This window comes from Sphaerodactylus townsendi, linkage group LG06 (assembly GCF_021028975.2).
Source record: "Sphaerodactylus townsendi isolate TG3544 linkage group LG06, MPM_Stown_v2.3, whole genome shotgun sequence".
Classification (NCBI taxonomy): Eukaryota; Metazoa; Chordata; class Lepidosauria; order Squamata; family Sphaerodactylidae; genus Sphaerodactylus; species Sphaerodactylus townsendi.
Genome location: NC_059430.1, coordinates 89,903,544 through 89,917,493, shown reverse-complemented (window position 1 = coordinate 89,917,493; position 13,950 = coordinate 89,903,544). Strand labels below are relative to the sequence as shown.

Sequence of the window (13,950 nt, the reverse complement as noted above, 5' to 3'; positions counted from 1 at the left end):
CAGAACTTAGACACAGATACAGTTGTTCTTCAGTCACCCCCAATTAGTAAAATCTATGATTAGATGTAATGCTATTGTATTTTCCACTCAAGAGTGTAGATGATAACAAGTTAAATCTTGCCAGCATAAATACATGGCAATGTCTTGGAATAGTTAGTATTGATTGATAACATGTATATTGCTGTGGGATCACTGCAATTAAATTCAGTAATAGGAGAGAACCCAGACACAACGATCTTTAATCACTAAATTAACTTGGCTTTTTAAAAAAAATCCTTTATCCAAAATACAAGTACCAAAATTCAATACTAGCGACTTGTACAATTAATACTAAAGAAAAAGAATTATATATGGATGGATGGATGGATGGATGGATGGATGGATGGATGGATGGATGGATGGATGGATGGATGGATGGATGGATGGATGGATGGATGGATGGATGGATGGATGGATGGATGGATGGATTAGATGGATTGGATGGATGGATGGATGGATGGATGGATGGATGGATGGATGGATGGATGGATGGATGGATGGATTAGATGGATTGGATGGATGGATGGATGGATGGATGGATGGATGGATGGATGGATGGATGGATGGATGGATGGATGGATGGATGGATGGATGGATGGATGGATGGATGGATGGATGGATGGATGGATGGAGTAGAACTAGGACCTGGGAGACCAAAGTTTGAATCCCCACTCTGCCATTGAAGCTTCCTGGGTTACCTAACCCTGAGCTACCTCACAGGTTTGTTGTAAGGATAAAAAGGAGGAGAGGAAATGGGATACAAATTAGTTAATAATAAGTAATAATAACCTGCCTCTTTCAGGTATAACAGAGGTATGGTGCATAAGCAGTACTGGCATAGGGAACAAAAGTCAACCAGTTCAAATTTATTTTAGGGGTATCATACTGTGAAAAAGGGTTGTCTTTTAATATTGGATTGCAAAATATTCTGGTATGGACAAAGAAGAAAAACTACCTAACAGGTAGAACTCAGGTCGCAACATTTCAAAAGATCCTTGCAATAGGCTGGGCTTCAGACTCTTCTAACATAGTTTTGGCCATCAGAAGGATCCTTCTTAGTTGTTTTACTTGGTGCCATATTCATGAGAAATGTTCCATTGGATTCAGTCATGTCCATGGCCTTGTTTCCTCTGGAAAAGCTCATGTGGATGACAGTTCTGAAACAACACTCTCCATGTGTAGATGCCTTCCTGACAGTCATTTCAAAATGAGAGTAAAAGTTTAGCAGAATTCATTTATTCTTAATCTTGTTCTTTATCTTGAGTTCTTTGTATTTTTCTAATATTGTTGTTCATTATTATCTTGACTTGGCCATCTCTACTTTCCCTATAAATCCCAGTTCCTGGATGCTTTCTTCATTTTAATTTTCATATAAATCAACTACATCATGTACTGAATGGGGGATAGGGTTGTGTGAAAAGCAGATACAAACCAAACTTACATGACTCTTAACATTCTTCAGCAAATGATGTTTCTCTTTCCCTTTCCATTAGCATACTAAATTGCTGAGAGAGAGATTTCTGTATGTTCCTCTTGTTTCCTCTTCAACAACTTTCTGAAATACTCAGAAATAAGCCAGTGATTGGAGATATATGTCAGGTTTATATCATTCTTTTTTTCAGTCTTTATGAAGATACAATTGCTGGAACAAATATAATTCAGCAATCAAACAATTGTAGGTATGGCAAGCAACAACTCCCAAGGTCACAATTACTGAAATAGGTGGTATCACAAACCCAGAAATTGGGGATATCTGTATTACAGGATAACAGCTGAAACCAAGAAGACAAAAGTATGACTACTAAGAATTATGCAACTTTAAGGTCGATGATGAAGAAATTGAAATTGTCTGAACTTTTCTATTCCTTGGCTAAGTCATCAACCAAGGAAGAGACTGCAACCAAGAAATCAGGAGATTGATACTGGGGAGGGGAGCTGTGAAGGATCTTGAAAAGATCCTTAAGTCTAAGGATGTGTTTCTGGCAACCAAGATTAAGATAACTCATACCATAGTATTCCCCATTACTATGTGCGAGTGTGAATGTTGGACAATGAAGAAAGCTGACAGTGGTGCTAGAGGTGCATTACAGATATCATGGATTGCCAAAATGACAGATAAGTGGGCTCCAGAACAAATTAAGCCCAAACTTTTCCTAGAAGCTACAGTGGCTGAACTGAAGCTATCATACTTTGGTTACATTATTAAGGCAAGAATCACTGAAAAAGACAGTAATGCTAGAAAAACTGGAAAAGGAACACCCAAGCTGAGATGGACTGACTCAGTCAGGGAAGCCATGGCCCTTAGTGTACAAGACCTGAGCAAGGCTATTAATGGGCAGGGCATTTTAGAGGTCATTAATTCATAGAGTTGCCATAAGTCGAAAGCAGCTTGGCAGTACTTAAACTCATATACACAAGTACTATAAGTTGGCATTTCTGTAATGTTCCCATAGGTGAAAATATGTTGGAGATTCAAGTGTTAGGTGCTTCAGTGATTATAGGAATCTCAATGGAATGTATCATAATCTCCTGCTTCAACTGGGGGTCAGGAACTTTGTTAGTTTAGGACAGATCTATAAATGTCACTGGAAATTCTGTGAATAAGGCTTGCTGCATTTTTGTCCTTTAAACAATTACATGTGGGCTGAAGGGCCGATTCCGATCAGGACCACCATGTCAAAGTGCCTACCTTTTATACCGCTATCCTAATCTGAAACAGCTTTGGAGAGCCATTACTTGATTCATTGGGGCAAATATACAGCACTCTGCATTAGTGTTGTATGTTTGCTCCAGGGGGCAGATAGTGGATATGCAGGCCATTTTAGAGAGCAAAAAATGTGTGACTTGGAATTCGCAGTCAGGACCATGGCTAGATCACAGTGACAATTCCGGGGAATTAAAGATTTCTATTCTGCCAAGGATCTGGGCAGACTGAAGGCATAAGTCCTGCAGGAAAGGTGTGAGTCTGAAATGACATGTTCCTGGAGGTAGTTTTAAAGGGGCCATTCTGTGGTCTGCACTGTGGCATGGCTGAGACAAGTCATGTAGTTCCTGGAAAGGGTTTGCAGCCTCTTCTTTAATGAAAGCTACCTCTTTCTAATGAAAAAAAAATCCTATCTTGGATATCTTTCTTCTCTTCCCCCACCTCACCATGTTGCCATGTTTTGTTCTGTCCTATAAGCAGAACAGGGACTATTAGGATAAGCACCAGCAATGAATATCAGTGAAGCAGCACAGAGGGAAACAGCTTTTTTTCTTTCTATTTTTTAAAATAGCTTAGAGCAGATATTTCTCCTGTCTTTTTCTGGGTCTTCTAGGGCTTCTAGGTACAAAGAATGGAGCCAGTGAGGCTCCTCTTTTCCTTCCGTGGCGGCCTCTAGTGAGGTTGTTTCCTCTTGAGGAAGTTCATGCAGCCAGACTGACTCCAGCATCCATGTCTTTAGACCTATTCTCTGATAAATGTGGTGATAGTCTTCTGGGCCACAGCATGTTTTTCTTTATTCGCGTTATCTGATTTTCCAATGTGGGGAGGATCTGGTTTACCATGGAGCTGATCTATGTTTTTTTCTTGCTCCTCCACTACACTGTTTCACTTATTGAGGTTCATCTCTTAGTGGAAGATTGCTGGTTTACTCTCTGGCGTACCCAGCTAAAAAGGATTGGGAAGAAAAGGATGGAAAAGACTTCTTCCCAAGCCTTTAAAGTGCCACTGCCAATCGGCGTAGATCATTCTGGGCTCAATGAACTACTGTGACTTAGTGTAAAGCATCATCATACTTCCATATAATGGTATTTCTCAACCTGCTGTGGTAGTTTGTAAAGCTACTGATTTATCTTGGTTCTTCATTCTTTGAATGTGCATGCATATCTGCATGTGTTTATGGTGAAATACTACAACAAGCTTGTGAATTTGTCTTTCTTTTGTGAATTTTATTATATGACTGTGCTATCACTTTTCATTGCATATTTAAGTTTTCAAATGTTTAGCTACTCCCCCCCCCCAAAAAAAAAAAAAACTCTGAGACCAAAATCATATTTCAAGGAAATTCCCTTTTTGCTCCACGGCATGTTGAAGATTGACACAGACTGTGGCAAGTGGAATTTGACAGATGTCAGATGCTGGGTCTCAGGTGAGAAGACCTTGACGCAACTTGAGTCCATTCACAAGAAATCTGTAAGGAACTAAAAGAGTCATATGAATGCTTTAGTGAACCTACTTAGAAGGGTAGCCCCCATGAATCAGCCCTTCAAGGATGTCACAAATGTCAGTGCATAATCTTCTTCCCTTCTGATTAAAATTTCAACTGATACTGAATGTGCTTTTTTGTTGTTGTTTTGCCTACAGGAGGATTCAAGAGACTGTGGTGGGGTCTCTGGACTCAGCCCATCATTATGGTCAATGGTAGGAATACAGTTGATCCTGCTCTGGCTGTTATCTGGCAGCAGACATTGCCAGTTATGACCCTGTTTAAACCAAAACCTGCATAACAAATCAAGATCCTGCCAAAATGTTAACCTCCTCACCCTTTCATGTGGAAAAGGGGGTCTGTCTGCTGAGACTGCAGATGACTGGCAATGCCCATTACTTGATACCTTCTTTGGGGAAGACTCTGAAGGCACCCACCGTGACTGCATGTTGGCGTGTCAGATCTGTAGACGTGTGTGAATGCTGCATCATCTAGGTCATCGGAACTGAATTCTATGTGTGCTGCTTTAGTGACGAAATGAAATTTTTGTGATTTTGAAGACTTTTTTGTAAAGGGCTCCCCTTTAATTTTTTTCCCCATTTATTTCTGTTTATTTTATCTTAGCCTTGAATCAGTTACACTCTTTATTCTGTAAAACCAATACTTTGTAAGGATTGGGGAAATCCTGTCATTTATTTTACACTCCTTTTTAGAATACTGGCATTTTAATGTCTGTTTTAACGTCATATGCAGAATAGACTTCAGTTTCATCCAGAATGGTTTCATTAAATGAGAGCACTAGCTAGGCATCTCCAGAGGTTCCACCATAACTTACAATGCCTTATGATGAATTTTTTTTTCTGATAAAATTACTCTGAATGAGTCATCTGCTAAACTGGGATAAGTTCATGCAATGAGTGCAAAAATGAAATGATATAATCCTGAAAGGTTCTTGAGAGCTTTATACTGCAACAGAGAAGGTGGTTTTCATCTCAGACTCGGCATCCGTTCCTCACTGCATAGTTGTTGACATCCACATCATGATTCCTGTGATCAAAAGAGCAGTTACTGCTAGCCAAGTCCTCCAAAATATCCAGATGAAAAGTTTGTGAATAAAAATGTCTTTGTGAATAATGAACGTTGGCTTCCAAGGGTATTTTGCATGATGATGAAGCTGTTGCTTTGCTGTTTTTATTTTTTTATTTTTTTAAGTTTGGGGTTTTTTTGTTTTTGACAGTAGAGTATAGTTTATTTAAAAGGTAACTGAGTGATTCTTTTGTTGTGTAAAAAACCAAATATTGCAGTGTGATGCAATTTAATCTTAAATTATTTATTGTTAAACAGATATCTGAATATACTGTGCAATGTAAACGCTGAAAAAAGTATGGTACATTTAGCTGTCTGCAAGAGATGAATTTTATACGGACAAAAATGTTCATCTAAAATTTTCTGTACAGGAATTTTTAGGGAATTAAATTGAATTAAATTGAATTACATGCACTTGTTTTTGAAGTGTATGAATCCTCCAAATTGTACCTGGGGATGTTTTCACCCTGCTAAAATTAGCACCTTTTAGTACCTGAATGTGAAACATCCAACATTTCTAATTTTACAGTGCAGTAAAAATTATGTACTGGGAATCCAGTGTTTCACCTAAATGGTAGCAAAACCAGAACAAATAGGAAGCTTTGAATCTATGTGGGTGTATGATGATACCTGGTTGTGAATATTTTTTCAAAAGCTGTTTTTATGCAAATCTGGTAAGAAATCAGATCAGCGGGTAAATTATGTTACAATGTAGAATACCGCACCCCAGAATAGAATATTAGTCTCCTTTTCCACTGGATTTCAGAACTAGCCAGTATTTCAAGGCAGATAAACTAGTGAATGTACAACTTTGCTACTATTGTACAATATTTACGGGTCATTTAACCGCAACAATAAATAAATAAAAAATAAATAAATAAATATTGTACAATTCGCTGTTAGGTGAAATATGCAATCCTTTCCTTTTCATGGTAGTGCCCTGTTAAAATGTAAAATGCTGGTAACAGTATGCTCACAAATGACTCTTATGGAAATTACAAGTTCATATGGAAATTAATGGCATTCATTAACAGACATCAATGATTTATTTAAAATCTATTTTAATTGGTTGTTTGGCTTTAAATTTAAATGTCTGCTTTTAGTCATGCCCAGCACTGAATTTTTTTTAGTGCCCTTGGTTCCGTCTTAACTTTTAAAATCAGAAATGGTAGAAAGGTAACAAGCTGAGCAAAGTTCTTTGTTCGAGAATACATGTCTGATGCAAAAGAGCAAGTAGAAATGATTCCTCAGGAAAAGGAAATTATTTCAGAATGGCAGATGAAGGATTGTCATTGCTGCAGCTTTGTTGCCTTTAGCCAGTCATAGAAGTTAAGGTATTCCTTATATTCAACAGATATTATCTTTATGATGATGGTATTCAGGAGGTAGTGAAATGGGTTTAGCATTTAAGATGATTACAGTTGTATTTTCATTTGTGTCTTAATTTCAGTCATTAGAAAGGTTGTTGACAGGTCAAGTGCTGTGTTGCATTACTTCTGTTTTTCAGCACTATTTTCTGGACAGTGTCAGGAGTAAGCTTACGTTGTACTGGCTGACCCTGATTTTCAATTGTGCCTTGGAAGGTTATAGCTATAACATGCTACTGAAGAGACAGTTATCATCAGAATTGCTTTATCAGGTTAGATCATTTTCCATGTGGTTTAGCAGCTGGATACAGATGTTTAAGGAGGAGTGACCAGGAGGGCATTATTGAGCCATCAGTATCTTTTTTTAAAGTCCCCAGCAATCAAATCACTCTGAACATCCCTTTAAAAGGAACATCCTATTAAAAGGTCACAAAAAAGAATTTCCTACTATTTCTTCTGTCCAATTCCATTTCCACCTCCTAGGATGAACGCTAGTGCTGAACCCCAAAAAAGCAAAATTTTTTGCCATGGCTTCCAATAAATGGGGAGCAGGGTTTCAAAGTGAGACAAAAGTTCTGGCCTGTTCAGAGTGCTCTCACTATGAATTAGCTTCGTTGTATCATCATGTCAGTCAGATTAACTATCTGAGGCCCCTTCCGCACACGCAAAATAATGCATTTTCAAACCACTTTCACAACTGTTTGCAAGTGGATTTTGCCATTCCGCACAGCTTCAAAGAACACTGAAAGCAGTTTGAAAGTGCATTATTCTGCATGTGCGGAATGAGCCTGAGCATTGTGATAGCATTATGCTTCTGCATGATCTTCTATTGGCTGGTATGACACAATGTAAAGAAGCCCCTACTTTCAACAAGTAGTATAGAAGGAGCTGTCAATAGGCAGCCAAAATCTCTGAAAACAAAGGCAGAAAAGTGGAGCTAGAGGAGGGATTGGGAACATTTCTACCCCTGTAAATGCTACTCATATTCTAAATCAGTCCCTATCGAGCTAAACACTAGAGAATAGAGATGGCCATTAATAAGGTGGCAAGTTAAAGTGTCAGTGTATTAAGTTATGAGGAGACTTACCACACTTCCATATATATTAAGAAATCTGGGGAAATAGAACAATGGTAATTTTTTTCCTTTCTACTTGGCAATATGTTATAGGCAACTGGTTCAACAAGCAGTTCCAGATCCCTTGTTTTCACCTAGGAAAAGATGTGGAGAGACTGGAAAAACAGACAAAAGAATCAGTACTAGGCTAACTTTTGGGCACAGAAGCAAACGCCTTGTACTGTCAAATAACTGCATATGTGTACAGCTGCTAGGCAGAATCTGGAAGATGTATTGAGGAAACCATTTTTTAATTTTAAAAACTGTATTTTAAAGATTATTATTATGCCTTACAGGCAAATTAGTTACCTTGGAGTTGGTTAACTAGGAGTAGACAGCATAAGGCTCGTTTGCCATTTCAGCCTACCAAGACCTTTGCCCTTGGCAGCCTTACATTGTCATCCTGTGGCAAGAGACAGCTCATCAGAGGGCCACATTCTGAGAGGCAACCTACTCTAAGGGGAAAATCCTTTGTCAGCTATGTAGAGCTGTAGCTTCATGTCACCTGTTTTTAGTAGTCTTAGCAGTTGGTGGAAAGAAACAGAATCTAAACTTTGAGATTGAGTCCTACAGGTTTTCCATAAGTTCAAATATTGGATTTTGGTTGTTTAAAGAGTTTACACAGAGCTTTTTTTCCAAGTGTTTGCAAATATCATCTATGTGTTTAATGTTTAAACAATGTATTTTATGCATATTTATATATGTGTGTGTGTATATACATATATTTGTCAGGGGAAATGAAGAGATTCCTATGACAATGTCTTGGATCTAAACTACTATGAATGGATGCCTTCTTATGGAACAGGGATTCCCCCTTCTTTAATCCTACTGGATCCCTTTGTCTGCCACACCCCATATTGGATCCCTTTGTCTGCTGGCCATCAGGATGACTGGGAAATGCTCTGTAACAGCGTGATATCTGGTGGCAACAGAGGGTTGTAGCTGATGGGGGGTGACCATAGAAATAAGGGATTCATCCTTCTGCTTGCACGCTGTTTGAATCCCTGCCCCTCACCCACCCCAATTTTCATTGATGTGACCCTATGAATGCTGAAAGTATAGCTCTAAAAATCATGTATGTTGAAAAGATTAAGTATCTTGAAAATTGTATGTGAATTCTGTATGTTGAGACCAGGCTTGATTTTAATCATCTTTTTTTAGAGCAAGAATTAGTAGGAAAGACACAAATGATGTGTTACTCATGCATATAGCATTTATGAAAGTATGTTGCTATTTGTGTTACTCCTTCCTGCTTCACTAAGATACACAGAAGACCTGTTTGAATTATTTTAAGTTCTGCTGTATGAAGCCCTACTGTGATATCTGTCTGTCTACTATTCCTGTCATTCTAGTTCTGTTGTGAGCAGAAAAGAAATCCAAGTAGCTGGAAGATAGAAAAGTTTTGCTCTTCTTTTCCATTGGAACAACTAGCATTACTGCCAAAACACTGAGTGTTGATTCATATTTGTATCAGGTTTTTAACATGACATATATTTCACGAGTTTGACTGAGGAGATTTTTAGGTCTTGTACAATTAAAGATTTTAGTATGATCTCTTTACATGTTTCTAATGCTTGAGGCTTTATTGCTTAAACTTGACAAGAACAAACAGTGTTGCTGCCATTTGTAATTTTTCGTATATGCTTTCTTTTACTGACTTCAAGCACTGGCCTTATGGGGTTCAAATAGGCAGTATCCCTTTTTAAAGTGACCTTTGCAACCCAAGTGTTACTTGCTGTTTTACAATTTTCAGTATCTTTTAAAATGCATGGAGATGTTTCATTCTTCATCCCTCTATCTTGAACCTGCTGCTCCCCCACAGTCAATACCCACATTGTTTGGATTCCCCAGATCTTGTGGGTACTTCCCACAGTAAACTACACCCCATCCATTGGTGTGTCAATCAGAGGTGAAACAAAGATGGAATTCAGGGCAGGGCCGGCCTACCTAGAACTTTTTGAAGGATGGGCCCAGCTTACCTTATTATTATCTTATGGTATGATTTTTACATGTTAGTTTGACAGAATAGAAACAATTAGAAAATTTTAATTTCAGTTTGTATTTTTATTTTAAATTAAAATTTTGTGCTTGTGGATTATGGTAAATTGATTATAGTAGTAATCTTATATCCTCTGAAGGGGCTGGCCATCTTCTTGAGTTAGAATTCCATCCCTACTGCCAATCCTCGTTTGAAATGTTCCTTTGTCATGCAGGCAGCTAAGGGCCAAAACAGGCATGACGAAGATCATAGATATCCATTAGCTTGGTCAAGTAAATTACATGCACATGCAACTGTGATTTGGATTGTGGCCACATGGGAAAGGGACATTTAATCATCTAACTACCCACTTCTTTTGCTAATCGATACAACTTCCCATGTAGCTATTGGCAGTTCTAAAGGAGAAAAGATGGGGGTGGGGGTGGGGTAAGGGGGTGTCTGCTTTTTTAAAAGACTGCTAATTATAGCATGATTCAATCAGCAAAAACCTAGGGTGAGTGAGGGACTAAATACCCTTTTCCCTTCATCCATGGCCCTGATTCAAATCATGCTGCACATGGACACAATTTACCTTCACCAAACTGGGAAAGATCCTTGTTTACCATTAGGTCAATTTGGACCCTAACTTTGATACAAAATTTTACACATTACAAATGCAATATGGGAACTTACCTCAGTTAGCAGCAATCGTCTTCCCAAAGTCCAACCAGTCCTAGGATACTTCCATAGCTGTTCATTCAACACAATTTACTCGTTCTGAGTAATTCAATCTAAGTGGTAATTCTAAATTGCAAACAAACATAAAAATCCAGAGCTTTCTCTGATAATTGTATCTCCAGAATAGGGAAGGCACACAGGATTCTATTTTAAATACTTCTGGCCTGTAATGAGGGTTGGCAGCTGTCAATGGCAACCCATGACTGCTGCCATCACTCAGTAGGACTGGAGAGGGGAATGAAGAAAAAAAGTTGTGTCAATAGCATGATGTCACTTCTAGGGTGAACCCATAAGTGTCATCACACCATCCTGGGATTCAGTGGAAACACTAGTAAAATTATAGAGTTTCCACTGAATCCCTGAGAGACATGATGTCACTTCCAGGTTCACTCCAGAAATGATGTCTTGCTGTGGAAGTAACAGTGCCCCCATATCTCCACTTACCGCCCAGTCTCCTGCCAGGTGCCAGCCATTGGCTGACAACCCTACCGGTCACTGGGTTGCTGGTTTGTTTTTCATACCACAATGTTAATATTGTTAATAATTGCTGTAGACTATTGTAAAAAGGATTTTTAAAAAATGTCCCCAGTTTCAGAAGTTAGCTGCAGCCCTCTTGTGTTCTCTATATCTTGCAAATTGAAGAGAGGAAAAAAATATTGCTAAGAGTAAAATAATACAATTTTGTTTAAATGATGACTGAATTTCCAGTTTGGCTCTAATAAAGCTATCTGATCTCCTTGTGTTATATGGGATGTCTCAGTCATGCTTCTGGGGAATTTATTTACAGAAATGTCCAATGTGCATTCTGGCAAAAAATGAGCAGAGAGGGGTTTTTTTTCTCCCTTTTATTGTGTTCTTTTAACACTTTTGTGGAACCTGTCAAGCCTGAAATGAGGAATAAAAAGCAAAACGTTTTGTAAAAATTTGTATAATACTGTTATAAAAATTTATAATCCTACAAATTATTGTGTTTAATTATTGTGGAAAAACAGTATATTCAGAATAAAAGTTTATCATTTGAAATCAGGTGCCAGTGTTTATTTTATGTATTGTGATATTCTTTTTCTTAACATAATGCAAACAATCTAGACATTTAATTTTTTGTCTGTTTTTATTTATAATTTTATACTTAAAGACATTCTTTGCATCATACAGCTGCAAATCATCCCCCCTCCTTTTTTTTCTGTTGGTTTCTGCCACTTAAAACATACTTTCAGTTTATCCTTTTGTAGTTTACATCATAGCCGACATTCAAGAATAACAATATTTAAAAACTCCACTATCAAGGAATTTAAAAAGCCCTAAATCATAGAAGCAGGTTTGCCCTCTAGGATCTCAGTGGCCATAGTTAGGGTTGCTAAGTAATCGCAACAATATTGCCAGCCTTACAGTTCAATAGGGATGGGGGGGGGGGCTGAAATGTTTGGGAGTGGCAGAGGTCTGTGCTGATGCATCTGCCCCTTCCACCGGCATTAGAGGCATCCACACTGGCAGAGACTGCAGAGAGACTGGCAGAGACTGCAAACATGCTGGCATCTGGGTACAACACATCTCTGTAATGGCCAAACCCAGAAAATATGCTGCCACAGAGCTTTACTGGTGGCTGAATGGATGCTGGCTCAGGGCGAGATGGGTCAGGGTGTTCCCTGGGGTTGGGCTGACTAAAGGCAGCTTCCATCAGTGTTCCAGCCCAGAAACACTGCCTTCAGAACCTGCAGCTGTGCTGTGCAAGTTATGCAATTCATAAAAGGGAAGAGGAAAGCCCTGGCATATGCAGCAGAAGTCTAATTAGCTATTTGAATCTTTTATGGTGGATCCTTGTGAAGGAGGGTAAGAAGATGAAACTTTTGGTGGGGGTAGGGTGTCAAGGTGAGGCTTATGGTCAGGGGAGTCTGGAATGGGAAGGCTTGGGGTGGATGGAGCTAGGAGAGGTTGTGCAGGCCTGTGGAGCAGAGGCTCCTTAGGCACAGCTGCTCTGGCAGCTGGGGCTGTTGAGGTGAGGAGAGGGGAGAGCAGTATTGGCCAGGCTGGGTAGCAGTGGACAGCCAGGTGCCACTACTCTGCAGCCTGGAGGGCTGTTGGAGTGGGCGAGGGAGACAGGAGGGCTTTTGGAGGCCTTGGAAACAGTGGGTACCCAGGCACCGCTGCTCTGAGGATCAGGGGCTTTAAACTAAGGTTGGAAATCACCAGTCTGAGAACCTCATTACGTGATGTTGGGTCAATCTCATAATTTGAGCCCCACCTATCTCACAGTGTTGTTGTGCAGATAAAGAGAGGATAATAATGTAAGCTGCTTTGGGGCCCCCACTGTGGAGAAAGGTGGGATATAAATGAAAGAAATAAATGATAAACATAGCTGGAGAGAGAAAAAATCAGGGGAAAGAGGAGAGGATATGGAGATTATTAGGAGAAGGAAAAGATAAAATAGTATGAGGAAGGAAACTGAGGTGAAAGTGAGGTCCTGACCCTCAAGTCCTTGAGAGTTCTTTATGATGCACAGTAGCTGGCACCACAAAACTGGGCTACAGTTATCCTAGGTAGAGGGTGCTAGAGGAGCGGGAGACAGAGGGACAGATAAAGGTGGGTTGGCTGTTGGGTGGGAAAGAGATAGTGTTGCAAACTCCAGGTTAGGAAATTCCTAGGGATTTGGGGGGGGGGAGATTGCTGGGCAGAGAGGGCTTGATGAGAAGAGGGAATTCAGGGGAGTATAATGCTTAGGCCTATTATGCATTCATGGCCTGTCCCCGTAGTGACTGAACAACAGCAGGAGGAAAGCTGGCATTCAACCAGCTGACCTGGGAGTGACCCAGAGCCAGGGACAGGAAAAATGGTGGCTTGGCTGGGAACAATCAGTCGGGTCTTTCCATATGTAAATAGAGAATCCACTGCAGAGTAGATTATCTCAGAGTAAGCAGTACATGCATAAAGGGTCACAGACTCCACACTCCAAAGCTTCCATTTCTTCCATGGGAACTAAGGTTGTCAACCTCCAAATGGAGGCTGTAGATCACCCAGAATTACAACTGCTGTCCAGATGTTGGACAAAAGGGCTGCTTTGGAGGATAGATTGTATGGCATTATACCATGTTGGATTCACTTCTCTCCCCAACCTCCACCTTCCCAAAGATCCACCCACAAATCTCCAAACATTTCCTAACCTGAAGCTGGGGGAACTGATTTCTCTAGGAGATATGTTTTGATTCCTGATCTCCAAACCTTTCCTAGAGATTGTCATCTCTAGGAGAAGGAAGCAGGAAAAGGGGAGAGGAAAACCTTGCAGGTTCCCACTTGAATAGCTTCTTAAAAGTTCTCTTCTCACATTAGAGAGTTGGTGTGTTATAATAGTCAAGAGGGTTTGGCCTATGGCCGTGACTCATCAGAATGGGGTTCAAATGCCTACTTGGCCATGAAGCTTGTTGGGGGTACCTTAGCCCAGTCTGT

At 39.7% G+C, this 13,950-nt stretch overlaps 1 protein-coding gene across 1 annotated transcript in view; it reads left to right on the top strand.

The window, feature by feature from the left end:
* Positions 1 to 5,357, top strand: part of CACNA2D1 (calcium voltage-gated channel auxiliary subunit alpha2delta 1) — a 446,220-nt gene extending 440,863 nt beyond the window's left edge. Inside the window, exon 39 of the mRNA XM_048501599.1 lies at positions 4,385 to 5,357. Within this exon, the coding sequence (XP_048357556.1) occupies positions 4,385 to 4,501 (117 nt within the window). The 3' untranslated portion in view covers positions 4,502 to 5,357. The remainder of the gene's footprint in view (positions 1 to 4,384) is intronic.
* Positions 5,358 to 13,950: the final 8,593 nt, after the last annotated feature.